This window comes from Eriocheir sinensis, unplaced genomic scaffold (genome assembly GCF_024679095.1).
Source record: "Eriocheir sinensis breed Jianghai 21 unplaced genomic scaffold, ASM2467909v1 Scaffold1167, whole genome shotgun sequence".
In the NCBI taxonomy this organism is placed as follows: domain Eukaryota; kingdom Metazoa; phylum Arthropoda; class Malacostraca; order Decapoda; family Varunidae; genus Eriocheir; species Eriocheir sinensis.
Window position 1 is genome coordinate 70001 of NW_026110482.1, and position 14303 is coordinate 84303.

The 14303-nt window shown below is 44.0% G+C and overlaps 1 protein-coding gene across 1 annotated transcript in view; it reads right to left on the reverse strand.

The window, feature by feature from the left end:
- The window catches only part of LOC126989426 (fat-like cadherin-related tumor suppressor homolog), a 35917-nt gene that overhangs the window by 1708 nt on the left and 19906 nt on the right, over positions 1 to 14303 (reverse strand). Inside the window, 6 exon segments of the mRNA XM_050848025.1 lie at positions 1 to 243; positions 1595 to 1750; positions 2114 to 2137; positions 5527 to 5610; positions 12552 to 12843; positions 13048 to 14303. The exon segment at positions 1 to 243 is cut by the window's left edge and continues 1708 nt beyond it. Coding sequence (XP_050703982.1) covers positions 1 to 243; positions 1595 to 1750; positions 2114 to 2137; positions 5527 to 5610; positions 12552 to 12843; positions 13048 to 14303 — 2055 coding nt within the window.

Below are 14303 nucleotides of genomic sequence, written 5' to 3' on the forward strand. Positions count from 1 at the left end.
CAGAAGGCATGTTGGATATCTTCAGGGCTGACTCTGGGCAGTCATCTTCAAGGTCCGAGACAATGTAGTATTTAGACGAATGATCAAGAGTCAGGTCTTGGCATGAGTCAACAGATATATTATTTGCCAGGAGTATTTCCTCAAAGCTGCAGGGATCATCATTGTCCTCGTCACCGTCTGGTGTGTCCCGGCCGTCTGGACCGCCCCGGGCGTCCACACTCAGCAGGGGTGTGGCAGCAGAGCCTGGAGGGATAACACACACTCAGTCAGCTCAACAGTCATGGTGTTTGTTATCATGGAGCTGGAACTAGTAGTGATAGCTAGTTGTGCAGTAACTGCTTGAATATCACTGGTGGAAGTAGCAGCAGCAGTACCAGTAGTAGCAGTAGTAGGAGTATAATAAAACCAGATTGGCGAGCCTGTTTTGGCGTTGGCTCCCGCGGGTCCTTTCCTCCCCTCTGCTCTGCCACACAATCCCAACACCTATATTTTCCTTTCATATGCTAGCTATAGCTAACATAAGGGAGGAAGAGATAGGTGTTGCAACTGTGTGGCAGAGCAGACAGGAGGAAAGGACCCGCAGGAGCCAACACCACAACACTCGCCAATTTGGGTTCACTATAGTAGCAGAGTAGTAGTAATAATGAAAACAGTTCAACAACATGGTCTCAGTTAGTCCCATGCAATATTTGGCACCAACAGATTTACCAGCAAAAGGGTTTTCCGGAAATTTCCAGTAGATTGCCAACAAATTTTCAATGCTTGCTTGCATGATAACCAATGTTACGGGTGAACCGCTCCATGGGTGTGGCGAGTTACACTCTACGGGAACAGTCTACCGTGTTTACATTACTCACCGGCTCCCACGGTGGACAGTGCCGCCACTCAAGGGCCTTGGCACATCACAACCCTTGCTCATACACTTTGATCTGCTTCAATAAGTCGCTCCCTCAGTGACCAAAAGAATTGTGTGTCCATCACGTGACAAGGTTGAAGTACATGTTTATATTTGGTTCTCTCCTCTGCTGCGCCTCTCAAATATCCTACATCACCATACTAGTCATGTGTTGACAGGATGAGTGGTGAGCTGCTACTCACTCTTCCTGCCGTGGTGAGCTCCTTCCCTCACACACACTCACTCCTCCTTGCTCCTCTGCTGTACATCTCACTGCCTGCATCACATTACTAATTTTCATATATATTTATTCATTTATTTTTTGTTTTACCGAATTTTGACAAGCATTATGCGAGTTCTACAATCAGTTCTAAGTCTGTTTATCTTGTATAAGAGGCGAGCTGTGACAAACATCATAGTAATGTGTGGCACGAGAGCATGTGTGATTGACAGGCCATTGTCATGAGTCATAGAGAAACCCAGCCAATCAGGAGAGGCCTGACATATATATTGCCAGGCACCAGAGAATCACTTCATTTGAAGAGACTACTGAGGAGCCCCACAAGGGCAGATTTGGTGCCAACATTTTTTATATATATTCATGACACAAATTACAGGATAGGAGAAAGCTGCTTAAACCTGATTGTAGATGCAATTACTCAAAGAAAATAACATCCACAACCACACAAAAAGTCTCACATGGCAGCAGTGGCGTTCCCTCCATGGGGTCGTCTCCGTGGAAGAGGGAGGTGCCCTGGCTCAGCATCAGCAAGTCTGGCGGGGCGGCCTGGCCCCCTCGCTGCCGCAGCCCACCAGCGTGTGGGCCGTGCATGTCATAGTCATCCCAGTGGTAGCCTAGGATTTGGGAAACACAGACATATATTACCAGGCTTTCTGACACTGAGCCACATGTGGGTTTGTTGACACAGATCCACATTCCTCAGCCTTCAGTGTATGTCAGTGTATTCACAGCGTGCTATAAAGATTTCTACGTGACAGTCCCAGACCCATGATGCTGCAAGAGCTTTCTCCACATGCATCACAAGATGGTGAATATGATGTATGGGATACCATGCAAAAAAAATATTAATCTAATACAGACTATTACACTTAAAGTTGCAACACCTCGTTTAGCCTAATTCTCCTGCAGACTTTTATGGCTTTTGTAAAACACACAAAAGGAGGAAATTATATTACTACTAAAGTATGGGTAGGTACCTTTCTTCTTCTGCTGGCTCGGTGCTGCGTGCAAGGAAAACAGAAGACACGTGAGTGGTCATGTCCCAGAGGCTTATATTTACAATGTGCATTCTCCCTTCTCTCAACCTGGGAAACTTACTTAAAATTACAGAGCAAATTCATTATTATAGATGAGGTTCAAAAGTTATCATATATATATATATATATATATATATATATATATATATATATATATATATATATATATATATATATATATATATATATATATATATATATATATATATATATATATATATATATATATGAAACTTTTGTAAGTTGTAAACCCAAAAATCAATAAAAATTGTGTAAATCAACAAAAGCACTAGCTTCATAATAACTATGTACTACTTTGTTGCTCTTTTGGCTGTGTGATGAAAGAGTGTCTGTGCCCGTCAACCACAACACAAGACTGTGTCAGTTAGCAGCAGCTGAAGGAACAGATCACAAAGTTACACGGGGATGAAACACGACAGCACTCGTGTTCTTAAGATATTAAAAAAGCACGTTACTATCACCATGTTAACTTGTATAGTTTGTCATGGTAAGTGCTACTCAAAGCTGAGCCTCAGAAGACTCGCAGCAGTGGCCGGTTATCTCAAGCAGCACACGAACTCAGTCGGGTGAGTGTTGGCACAGCGCTGCATTGCCTCTCAGAAACCCTTTGGCTGTCAAAGCCATGGGGAGCCCTTGTGTAGGGCCCATGCAAGGCAGAGGCCTGGCTCTGAGGGCCATGCAACAGTCTTCTGGTGTGGTCACTATCAGCTGTGGTGGCCTCTTGAGGGTAGTCTAAATGTGCTGGGGCCCGGCGAGCCAGGAGGTGGGGGCAGGGGAGAGGGGGCACGGCAGGGGAACCTGACGCCTGGCCCCTCTCTGCACCCGCCAGGATATAAATAGAAGTTTGTTATTCCTGAGGGTAAAGTCTTGTCGTGAGAGTACGCTGCAAAACCTTCACACTTCCCTCCTCGCTGTGAGGGGAAGAACCTAAACCCCTCACAGAAAGGCTTTTAGTGTTTCCTTGGACAAAATCAAATTTATGCAGATCATAAATTAGAAGCTGGCACCAAATAAATACATGGAGTGAAATTTAATAGAATTTTCATTAGGGTGCATTAACCAAGTCAGTGTTAAGCAGGCATGCTATTAGTGCCATCAGTGGGTGACCCATGCTGCAGCAGCACAGCGTGCCACCGGGAACCTCTGTGCAGTACAGGAGCTGGGCACTCCTGGCCGGCACCACATGATGCAACCCTGAGCCATCACACAAACAAAACTCCTGCCATGACAGATTAAAAAGGAAAGATTTTTTCTGAAATACATATATCTATATATGTATATACTATACTGTGTGTGTGTGTGTGTGTGTGTGTGTGTGTGTGTGTCTCTCTCTCTCTCTCTCTCTCTCTCTCTCTCTCTCTCTCTCTCTCTCTCTCTCTCTCTCTCTCTCTCTCTCTCTCTCTCTCTCTCTCTCTCTTACACACACACACACAGAAACAATGGTGAGGGACATGGCAGATAAGAAAAAATGTCAAAATGTTTGGTGTACAAGAAGAAAAACACAGTGAAGACTCAGAGGGAAAGTTGTGAGAAGAATAGGGTGAAAAGTGTATTGAGAAATTTGAATACTGAAGAAGAGGAAAAGTTTGAGGAAGAAGTAGATGAAATAACAAGATTGGGAAGGTATGAGGAAGGAAAGAACAGGCCATTAAAGATTAAGTTAAGATCCCAAATGACAACAGAAACCATCCTAAATAGGTTGTGGAGATTAAACAACTCTGAAGTATACAAACAGATATATGTGAGGAGAAATATGACGGAGGATGAAAGAATGAAGGTAAAAGAAATGATAAATGAAGTGAAAAAAAGGAATGAGGAAAGATCAGAGGAAGATAAGAAGAATTTTTTTTGGAGAATGAAGAAGAAAAAACTGATGAAGTGGTGGATAGGAGGCGAAGAGAGAGGGAGTAAGGGTGTTGATATCCTTTCCTTCCTCCTCCTTATTTTCACATATTCATTTCTTGCCATCTTAAAGTCTTCTTTATTCCTCTGGTTCTTTTCAATCTCTTCCACGCTGTCTTTTTTTCTTTGCACCTGCACATCTTGCATTAAACCATTAATCTTGCTTTCCTCTTTCTATTGGTTTATATAATGGGATATTTTATGACTTCTGTCTCATATGCCTCTGAAAAAATCATACTTTTCGTGCACCTCGTTTGTTCTTTTTAACTTTTCCCAGTCCAGTTATTGGTAATATTTCTTGAGATTTTCGATGTCCGCTTTCCTGTAGTTTCTCCTTTTTCCTTTGTATGATTCGTCTTCCTCAGTGACGTCCTCATCGGTTTCCAACTCTATTATTACATGATCACTTTTTCCCGTGGGACACACATATCTTAACTCATTTAACAGGTGCACTCCCTTCGTCAGCCCCAGGTCCAGTCTTGGTGGGTCGTCATCACTCCTGTATCTTGTATTTTCAGTCACCCACTGCATCATTAAGTTTTCCGTAGTCAGTTTTAAAAATCTCTCTCCCCATGCCGTGTGTGTGTGTGTGTGTGTGTGTGTGTGTGTGTGTGTGTGTGCAAAAGATGTAAGGTACCAATTTCTTTTTCTCCTTTCTCATGCTGAAGATTGACTTTATGGCTTGAATAAAATAAATCCATTAATCTGCACAAGTTATCAATGCTGAGTTAATATTTTTCTTTACTTATTATTTAATTCTCAGAAATCAATGGCAAGTCAATTTTTAAAATGGCAAATGACGACTGAAACACGGCAGATATACTTTTTGAGGAGTAGCTAAGTTAGGGAAGGGGGAGGAAGAAGGGGAGTGAGAGGGAGGAGTGGAGGAAGGGTGGGAAAGGGAGACAATGGAGAGGTAGGAGGAGATGGAGAGGAGGGAAAGGACAGTGATGAAGGAGGAGCAGGAAGGGAGGAGGAGGGAGGGGAGAGAAAAGGTGGAGGGGAGGGAAAGGGGAAAGGAAGGGAGAAGAGGATAAAGATAGGGATTAGGATGAAATAGGAGAGGAGCACAGATGGGAAAATAGAAATAATGATAATGGTAATGATGATAATGGTAAGGAAAGTAATGATGAAAGAAAAGCCTATTAAGAAAGCTGAAAAAATAAAGAAATAAAATACAGGGGTCTGGAAGGGCTACATTAACCTGGTAGCAGCGACGGACCAAATTTGTGGCTATACAGTGTAACAGCAACGGGCCATTTGTGCCATGATATAAACTCCCAAAATAGATGATACATAATCTGATCACAAATGCTTTGATATATATTATGAAATGGTTTGTGTGAGGGGTGATTTTTTCTCATTTTTTTCGCTTGGTGGGACCATTAAGAAACATGATTCCCGCTGCTACCGGGTTAAGAATGTCATACCTGAAGAATCGTCTGAAAATGGAGACTGCCGGGCCGGGGAGGTGTGGGTCTCGCCGAGGTTGGTCACCAGGTCACAGCCCACATCTGAAGAACAACGAGGACACGAGTTCAGTTCTGGTCCTCACAATCTGACGCACTCCCAACGCCTCAGATACAAATAAACATAGTGCAGTAAGGAGAGGAGACACTCAACAGGGAAAAGGGGATCAAGTTGCAAGTTATGATATAGTTCTGGTCCTCATGGTTTGGTGCACACCCAACGCCTCAAGTACAAATAAACACAGGCCAGTAATGAGAGGAGACACTCAACAGGGGAAAAAAAGGAAAAGGCCCCAATTCTCCCCAAGCCTTTGAATAAATTACTCCTAAATTGGTGACCTGGCCATCCCATTCTTAAGGCAGTGAGGTTCCCCAACATCACACTTGACATTTAATTTCTTAGGTGATTCGTCAAAAGTTGAGTGTAGAAATCTCTGGAGACAAACACTGACGATCTCAGGGCAAGAATCACAGCTGCCATTGAAAGCATGGAAGTGTTGCAGTGTACATGGCGGTACATAGAAAATATAAATAAGTATGATGATATTTCCATATGTTTTGGCAGCTACTGCTCAGCATTCCCTTAGAAGGGTTGCCACAGCAGATGTGTAAACACATGCAGTGAAGAAGGGAAAATACTTAAAGCATCAAGCTGCCTGTGCTCCTTGTACTGCTCTAGGGCTGTGAGGTAACAGTGAACGGTGAGGCGGTGAGCTGATGCCTTCTGTAACGCACACCTTGGCAGGACTGCTGGGCATCACTAAAGTGGCTATGTGTCAAACTACTAGCTATCACTTTAGTAAATAGGAAAATTAATCAAGGCCTTTTTTTACCTTCATTCCCTGTGCATGCAAACTTTTGCTCTATGGGCCTATGACTCACTCCCCACAAGTCACCCCTGCTCACTGGGATGTATCTGTAAGAGACAACTCTTGGTGAGGCAGAGCACAGGGAGGCCAACAAGTCTTGTGCCCTGAGGGAAATGACTGACCCTGCCAAGACTTATTTCCAATGGTAAGGGAGCTGCTGTGGAGGCCTGGACATTTCCAAACCACTGGCCACTATGGTTATGAAGTCGTCCAGCACTGGGGTAGTACTGGCACTAGGGAAAAGGCCAATGTTGTACCAATATTTACAAAGAGGGATAAATAAGCTGTGTCTAATTACCACCAACTGGTTTAAAGTCAGTTGTAGGGAAATCATTTGTGTGTTACAGCTAGAAATATTCATGACCACCCAGACAAATACAATCAGATTACTGACTTCCAGCATGGGTTCACGAAGGGTAAATCTCATCTCACTAACCTTATGTCACTTCTCAAAAAGGTGCATGAAGGGGCAGGAAAGGATGAAAATTATGATGTTGTTTATGTATCTCACTTTAAGTTGAGCATTCAAGACTTAAATAAAGTCAAAGCACATGGGACAGAGGGCTAAGGTTTGGGGTGGATCAGGAGGTGACTAAGAGACAAGACGCAGAGAGTTCAAGTAAACACAGATAAATCAGACTGGGTGTGTGTTACTGATGGCAGCCCACAAGGTTTAGCTTTAGATCCATTGCTATTTACTATTTACATCAATGATCTTGACTGCAGTGCAACCAGTGACATCAGGAAGTTTGTGGATGACACATAAATAGGACACTGGCATTGCAGGGCGACCTAAATGCACTGTACGAGTGTTCCCATAAATGGATGATGCAGTTCAACATGGAGATGCTGATAATTTTAACCCGGTAGCAGCGACGGGCCAAATTTGTGGCTTTACTGTGTAGCATCGACGGGCCAAATTTGTGCCATGATATAAACCTCCCAAAATAGATGATACATAATCTGATCACAAATGCTTTGATATATATTATGAAATGGTTTGTGTGAGGGGTAATTTTTTCTCATTTATCTCGCTTGAGGACCGTTAAGAAACATGATCCCTGCTACCGTGTTATGTGTAGTAAAATATGGTCTTCCAAATAGGTCAAACAAATAATGAAACCAAATAGTGAAAACAAATAAATAAAACAAGTCTTGGTCACTCTAGGCATGTGTGAGCCCTGACATTCAACCCCCAAATCAATGTATTACTGCCCTGAACCACACAATTTTTTAATTTTATTTTTACAGCAAGGGAGGCAGCTCAAGGTCAAAAACAAAACAGCAACAAAAAGGCCTGCTATATGTACACTGCTTTGACAAAAGAAAAAAGAACGAGAGGCCAGAAGCGAGGTCAATTTTGGGTGGATAGGGTCTTGATACTCTCCACTTGAAAGAGCTCAATGCAAAATAGTCTTGGGCTGTATTTCTATGGGCATCAGCAACTGGCAGTGCAGAAGTAATCCTAGTTGTATATTTGCCACTTGTTAGACCCTTCCTGGATAAGACTGCTCAATTTTGGTGCCCCTATTACAGAGAGGATACAGTTCTCTTAAATTAGTACAGAGGAGAGACTAAAGTGATCCAAGGACATAGAAACGAGCTGTACGGGGTGACTGAAAAACTTAACCTGGTAGCAGCGACAGGCCAAATTTGTGGCTTTACTGTGTAGCAGCGACGGGCCAAATTTGTGGCTTTACTATGTAGCAGTGATGGGCCAAATTTGTGGCTTTACTGTGTAGCAACGGGCCAAATTTGTGGCTTTACTGTGTAGCAGCGACAGGCCAAATTTGTGGCTTTACTGTGTAGCAGCGACAGGCCAAATTTGTGGCTTTACTGTGTAGCAGCGACAGGCCAAATTTGTGGCTTTACTGTGTAGCAGTGACAGGCCAAATTTGTGGCTTTACTGTGTAGCAGCGACGGGCCAAATTTGTGGCTTTACTGTGTAGCAGCGACAGGCCAAATTTGTGGCTTTACTGTGTAGCAGCGACAGGCCAAATTTGTGGCTTTACTGTGTAGCAGCGACGGGCCAAATTTGTGGCTTTACTGTGTAGCAGCGACAGGCCAAATTTGTGGCTTTACTGTGTAGCAGCGACGGGCCAAATTTGTGGCTTTACCGTGTAGCAGCGACGGGCCAAATTTGTGGCTTTACTGTGTAGCAGTGACGGGCCAAATTTGTGGCTTTACCGTGTAGCAGTGATGGGCCAAATTTGTGGCTTTACCGTGTAGCAGCGACGGGCCAAATTTGTGGCTTTACCGTGTAGCAGTGACGGGCCAAATTTGTGGCTTTACCGTGTAGCAGTGATGGGCCAAATTTGTACCATGATTTAAACCCCCCAAAATAGATGATCCACACACTGATCACAAATGCTTTAATATATATTATGAAATGGTTTGTGTGAGTGATGATTTTTTCTCATTTTTCTCGCTTAGAGGGACCATTAAGAAACATGATCCCTGCTGCTACTGGGTTAACATATTCTCCGGAAAGCCCTAGACTGTGAGGTGATTTATTATAAGTTTTCAGACGGGTTACAGGGATGAATATTGGCAATTTAGTAACCTTCTCTGACTTAATGAAAGCCTAAAATCACTTAACTCGTATGGGGTGAGATTAAAAAGCTTATATTCTCTGGAAAGCCGTAGACTGTGAGGTGATTGATTAGAAGTTCTCAGATGGGTTACAGAGATTAATAAGGGACTTAATGAAAGCCTAAAATCACTTAACTTGTACAGGATGACTAAAAAAAAAAATTAACTTACATATTATGGAAAGCCATAGACTGTGACGTGCTTTATTAGAAGTTTTCAGATGGGTTGTAGGGATTAATAAGGGCAATTTAGTAACCTTGCCTGACTTAACAAAAGCCTAATTCACTTCACTTGTACGGGGGGGGACTAAAAAAAATCAACATATTCTCCGGAATACTGTAGACGGTGAGGTGCTTTATTATAAGTTTTCAGGTGGGTTACAGGGATTAACCTAGTAGCAGCAACGGGCCAAATTTGTGCCATGATATAAACCCCAAAAATAGATGATACATAAACTGATCACAGATGCTTTGATATATATTATGAAATGGTTTGTGAGTGATGTTTTTTTTTTTTTTTTTTTTGAGGGACCATTAAGAAACATGATCCCCGCTGCTACTGAGTTAATAATTACTGAAAGCCAAATTTACTTCACTCATATGAGGTGACTAAAAACCCTCAAATTATGTTCTCCAGAGAGCTGTATAGACTGTGAGGTGATTTATTATAAATTCTCAGATGGGTTATAGGGATGAATAAAGGCAATTTAGTAACCTTGCCTGACTTAATGAAAGCCAAATTCACTTCACTTGTACGGGAAAAAAAAAAAAAAAAAATTACATATTCTCTGGAAAGCTGTAGACTGTGAGGTGATTTATTAGAAGTTTACAGATGGGTTATAGGGATTGATAAGGGCAATTTAGTAACCTTGCCCGACTTATTGAAAGCCTAAAATCACTTAACTCATATGGGGTGAGATTAAAAGGCTTATATTCTCTGGAAAGCCGTAGACTATGAGGTGATTTATTAGAAGTTTCCAAATGGGTTATAGGGATGAATATTGGCAATTTAGTAACCTTCCCTGACTTAACGAAAGCCTAAAATCACTTATCTCATATGGGGTAAGATAAAAAAGCTTATATTCCCTGGAAAGCCCTAGACTGTGAGGTGCTTTATTAGAAGTTCTCAGTTGGGTTATAGGGATTAATGAGGGCAATTTAGTAACCTTGCCTGACTTTCCTAAGGCCAAAAATCACTTCATTCAGGCAGCTGCTTCCCATCAATCATGTTCCTCCCTCTCCTGCCACCTCTCTTACACCCTCCTTCCCCTCCTCTTCCATCACAGCACTCATTCATTCCCACCCTGCCATACAAAACCATACAGCACCTCAGAACTCATAGCACGGTACAGCACCTCATCAGAAGAGAGGGAGCAGATGACAAGAGGATTATTTTTTTACAAGGGAGGCAGCTCAAGGGCAAAAAAACAAAAAGAGCAACAAAGAAGCTTGCTATACAATGCTTCAACAAATGAAAGCAGAACGAGAGGCCAAAGGAGAGGTCAATTTGAAGTGGAGAGGTGTCTTAACCTGTCCACTGTGATTGGCACAGATTTTGCCCTCACTGGTTGCCTGGTATCATATATATCCCTTCACTGGTAGCCTGGTGACATATGGTCCCAGGTCTTTCTCTGCCTCTGTGGTGGATAGTGGAGTGTTTCCCATGTGGTATTGGTGTGCTGGATATCCCTTCATTGGTAGCCTGGTAACATATAGTCCCAGGTCTCTCTCTGGCTCTGTGGTGGATAGTGGAGTGTTTCCCATGTGGTATTGGTGTGCTGAATATCCCTTCATTGGTAGCCTGGTAACATATAGTCCCAGGTCTTTCTCTGACTCTGTGGTGGATAGTGGAGTATTTCCCATATGGTATCGGTGTGCTGGATATCCCTTCATTTGGTAACATATAGTTCCAGGTCTTTCTCTGGCTCTGTGGTGGATAGTGGAGTATTTCCCATATGGTATCGGTGTGCTGGATATCCCTTCATTTGGTAACATATAGTCCCAGGTCTTTCTCTGCCTCTGTGGTGGATAGTGGAGTGTTTCCCATGTGGTATTGATATGCTTCCCCTCCCAAGGTGCATGACTTTACATTTTTCTTCACTGAATTGTAGCAGCCACTTTTTGTTCCATTCCTGTAGCTTGGTGATGTCTTCTTGTAGGAAATCTGCAGTCAAGCAGTTAATACTCTGTGGCAGCCTTTAACTGCTCATGCATGTAAGCACCACCCAACAGTCTGGTACATCGATCATCCACCACCGGGCTGCTCACCTCCAAACAGGCTGAGCGGACTTTTACTATACATCTTAATAACCTCAGTACCAGGGGTGTGGAGTCGGAGTTAAAATTTTCTGACTCTGACTCCGGGAAATTTTAAAGTTGCAACTCCAACTCTGACTCTGACTTCGGCCCCCATGCCCCCTCTATGGCATTTTTTTTTTTTTTTAATTTTTTTTTATAGATGCTGCCTGTAGTGCCGGTGGACTCTCTTGAGGTCCTTTCTCTTACATGTATTTACATCAAAATTATATGTACTCTATATAGACAACATCCGGATAATGTATAAGAAAAAAAGTTCACTACTACATTACACGATAAAGGATTACGTTAAGGAGTCAGAGTCGGGGGTATTTTTATCGACTCCGACTCCGGCCAAAAGTACCCGACTCCGACTCCGACTCCACGGCCCTGCTCAGTACTATTAATCCAGTGCTGAAATCTTACCTCATGACTTGACATTAAAGTTTCAGTATTGGATTAATAGTACTGAGGTTATGTTAGGTTATGCATGTTTGTATGTATAAACTCTATATCAGGGGTTCTCAACTTGGTGTAAATCATCCCAAGTGTGCTAATTTGATCTTTTCTGTTGGGCAATATTTATTTATTTTCTATTTTCTTATTTATTTATTTATTCATTTATTGGCAACTGGGAGACAGAGGGTAACCAAGAAAAAAATCTCGGTAAAATCCTATCCATTGTATTAGGCTTCAATTCACTAGAGGCTCAATATGTTCTTCTCTGTCCTTTTTTATTCCTGCTATTTACCTCGGCCTAATATACCACATACAAGTTTATTAACAAGTTTTCAAAGTGTGGACGCTAAAATGTAATTGTGGAAGCCTGAGCAGCGAGGGGAGATGTATGAAGGGAGGTGTGTTCTATAATGTGCTTTTTTATTCCAGCTATTTACCTCGGCCTAATATACCACATACAAGTTTATTAACAAGTTTTCAAAGTGTGGGCACTAAAATGTAATTGTGGAAGCCTGAGCAGCGAGGGGAGATGTATGAAGGGAGGTGTGTTCTATAATGTGCTTTTTTATTCCAGCTATTTACTTCTGCCTAATATACCACATACAAGTTTATTAATAAGTTTTTAAAGTGTGGACGCTAAAATGTAATTGTGGAAGCCTGAGCAGCGAGGGGAGATGAGTGAAGGGAGGCATGGAAAATGGGGTCATGGGTAAACAATGGTTGGGACCCCCTGCTCCATATATTGCTCTATTTACAGAGCTATTTGACTCACCCTTGATGGGCATGAAGTAGGAGTCGTTGAGGTTGTTGTGGTGGTCCCAGGGCTTGTGGAGAGAGTCGGAGTCACTGTTGGAGGGCGGCGGAGGGGAGAGGTTGGGCGGCATGACCACGGGCTTTTTAAGGCTGTGGAGGAACTCGTGGGAGCATCGTGAAAGTGTCTCCAGCTCAAGATTCTCGTGTCCCACGGCAGACAGGTCCGCCAGGTGCTTAAGGGTGTTGAGAATGGCGGAGTCATTGCCGCTGGGGGTGTAGGAGGCCGGGTGGGGGGGCAGCGGCGGCCCCTGCTGTGTGGCACCAAGGTAACAAAAAGAAAACAACTCAAAAGTCTGTAAGAAACAAAACATCTAAGACGCTGACGCCCTAACACACAGAGGCTCAACAACATCCACAAAATGAAATATGGACAGAAAACATTCAAATTGCAGCCTGTAACTTGATGCCAAGGAAGTGAGTCTGATAAAACTAACGTGTGGGAGTGTCTGTCTTACCTGGTCTGCCTCCACGTTGCAGATTTTGGAGTTTCTTTTGGGTGCGTCATTCGCCTTGAGGTCGTTCTTCACGTGGTGGTCCGTGAGCTTGACGCGGTTGTTCTGCTGGTGACGCTTGTGCCTCCACCGCCACCGCTGCCAGGTCCCCAGCAGCAGCACGGCCATCACGCACCCCAGGAACACGGCCAGGATGCACAGCAGCTCCTCCAGGGTGATGTTCAGGGAGGAGGACGGCTCTTCAGGCTTCCTAACGGCCTCTGTGCAGTATTCACCGGTAACATTGGAGGAACATATGCACTTGAACCCACCAAAGAAGTTGAGGCAGGTTCCCCCGCTCTGGCAAGGGTTGCGGGTACACTCATCAATGTCCAGCTGGCACATTGCACCGGTAAAGTGTTGGCACTTGCATATAGGCCCATCGGCACCCTCCTCACAGCGACCGCCATTCTGACAAGGGTTTGGGTTGCAGAAAATGCCATATTCACAACGTTTTCCACTCAGTTTTGAAGGACATTGACACTTATAGGTGTGGCCAACAACAATACATTTGCCTCCATTAAGACAGGGTGAGGAGGAGCAGGGAGCCGTGTCCACCTGGCACTGTGCTCCGGTAAAGCGTGGAGGGCAATTGCACTTATAAGAACCTTCATTTTCTATGCATGTCCCAGCGTTCTGGCAAGGGTAGGAGCCACACACGCCGGCCAGGGGCAGCACGCCTGGACACTGAAGCTCCACGTCGGCCAGGCGCGTGAGCACCGTGCCCCCGGAAGCCGTCCCTGTTATTGACACGGGAAGCTCGGTGCCGTCAATAATGATCTGATCGAGGCAACCCACAAATCCCAGGCTGCTTTGGGAATAGGAAGACATGCCTGACTCTGGTTCACTGCTGAGGGTAGCACCGAGATACATGAAGTTTGAATCCATGTTCAGAATGTCATTAGCACCCGGCGCCGCTCCTGAACTCACCTCGCCGTCCACACTCAGTGTTGATATGGTGCCGTCTCTGGTCAGGTTGATGAAGTGCCACGCATCATTGTCGACCCTCACCGTGGACACCCTGACCAGTCCTTCCCCGCTGCCACAGTCCCAGCGGTACTGCACATGTCCGCCGGCCACCTCCAGCACGCTGTAGTCCACGTCCCCGGCAGCAAAGACCAGCATTCCCACCGGGTGTCTGGTGCGCATGAAGGCACTCAGCATCAGTGAGCTGCTCTTACCTTGCTGAGCTATGCTGTACTGGGCATAGCTCTTTCCCT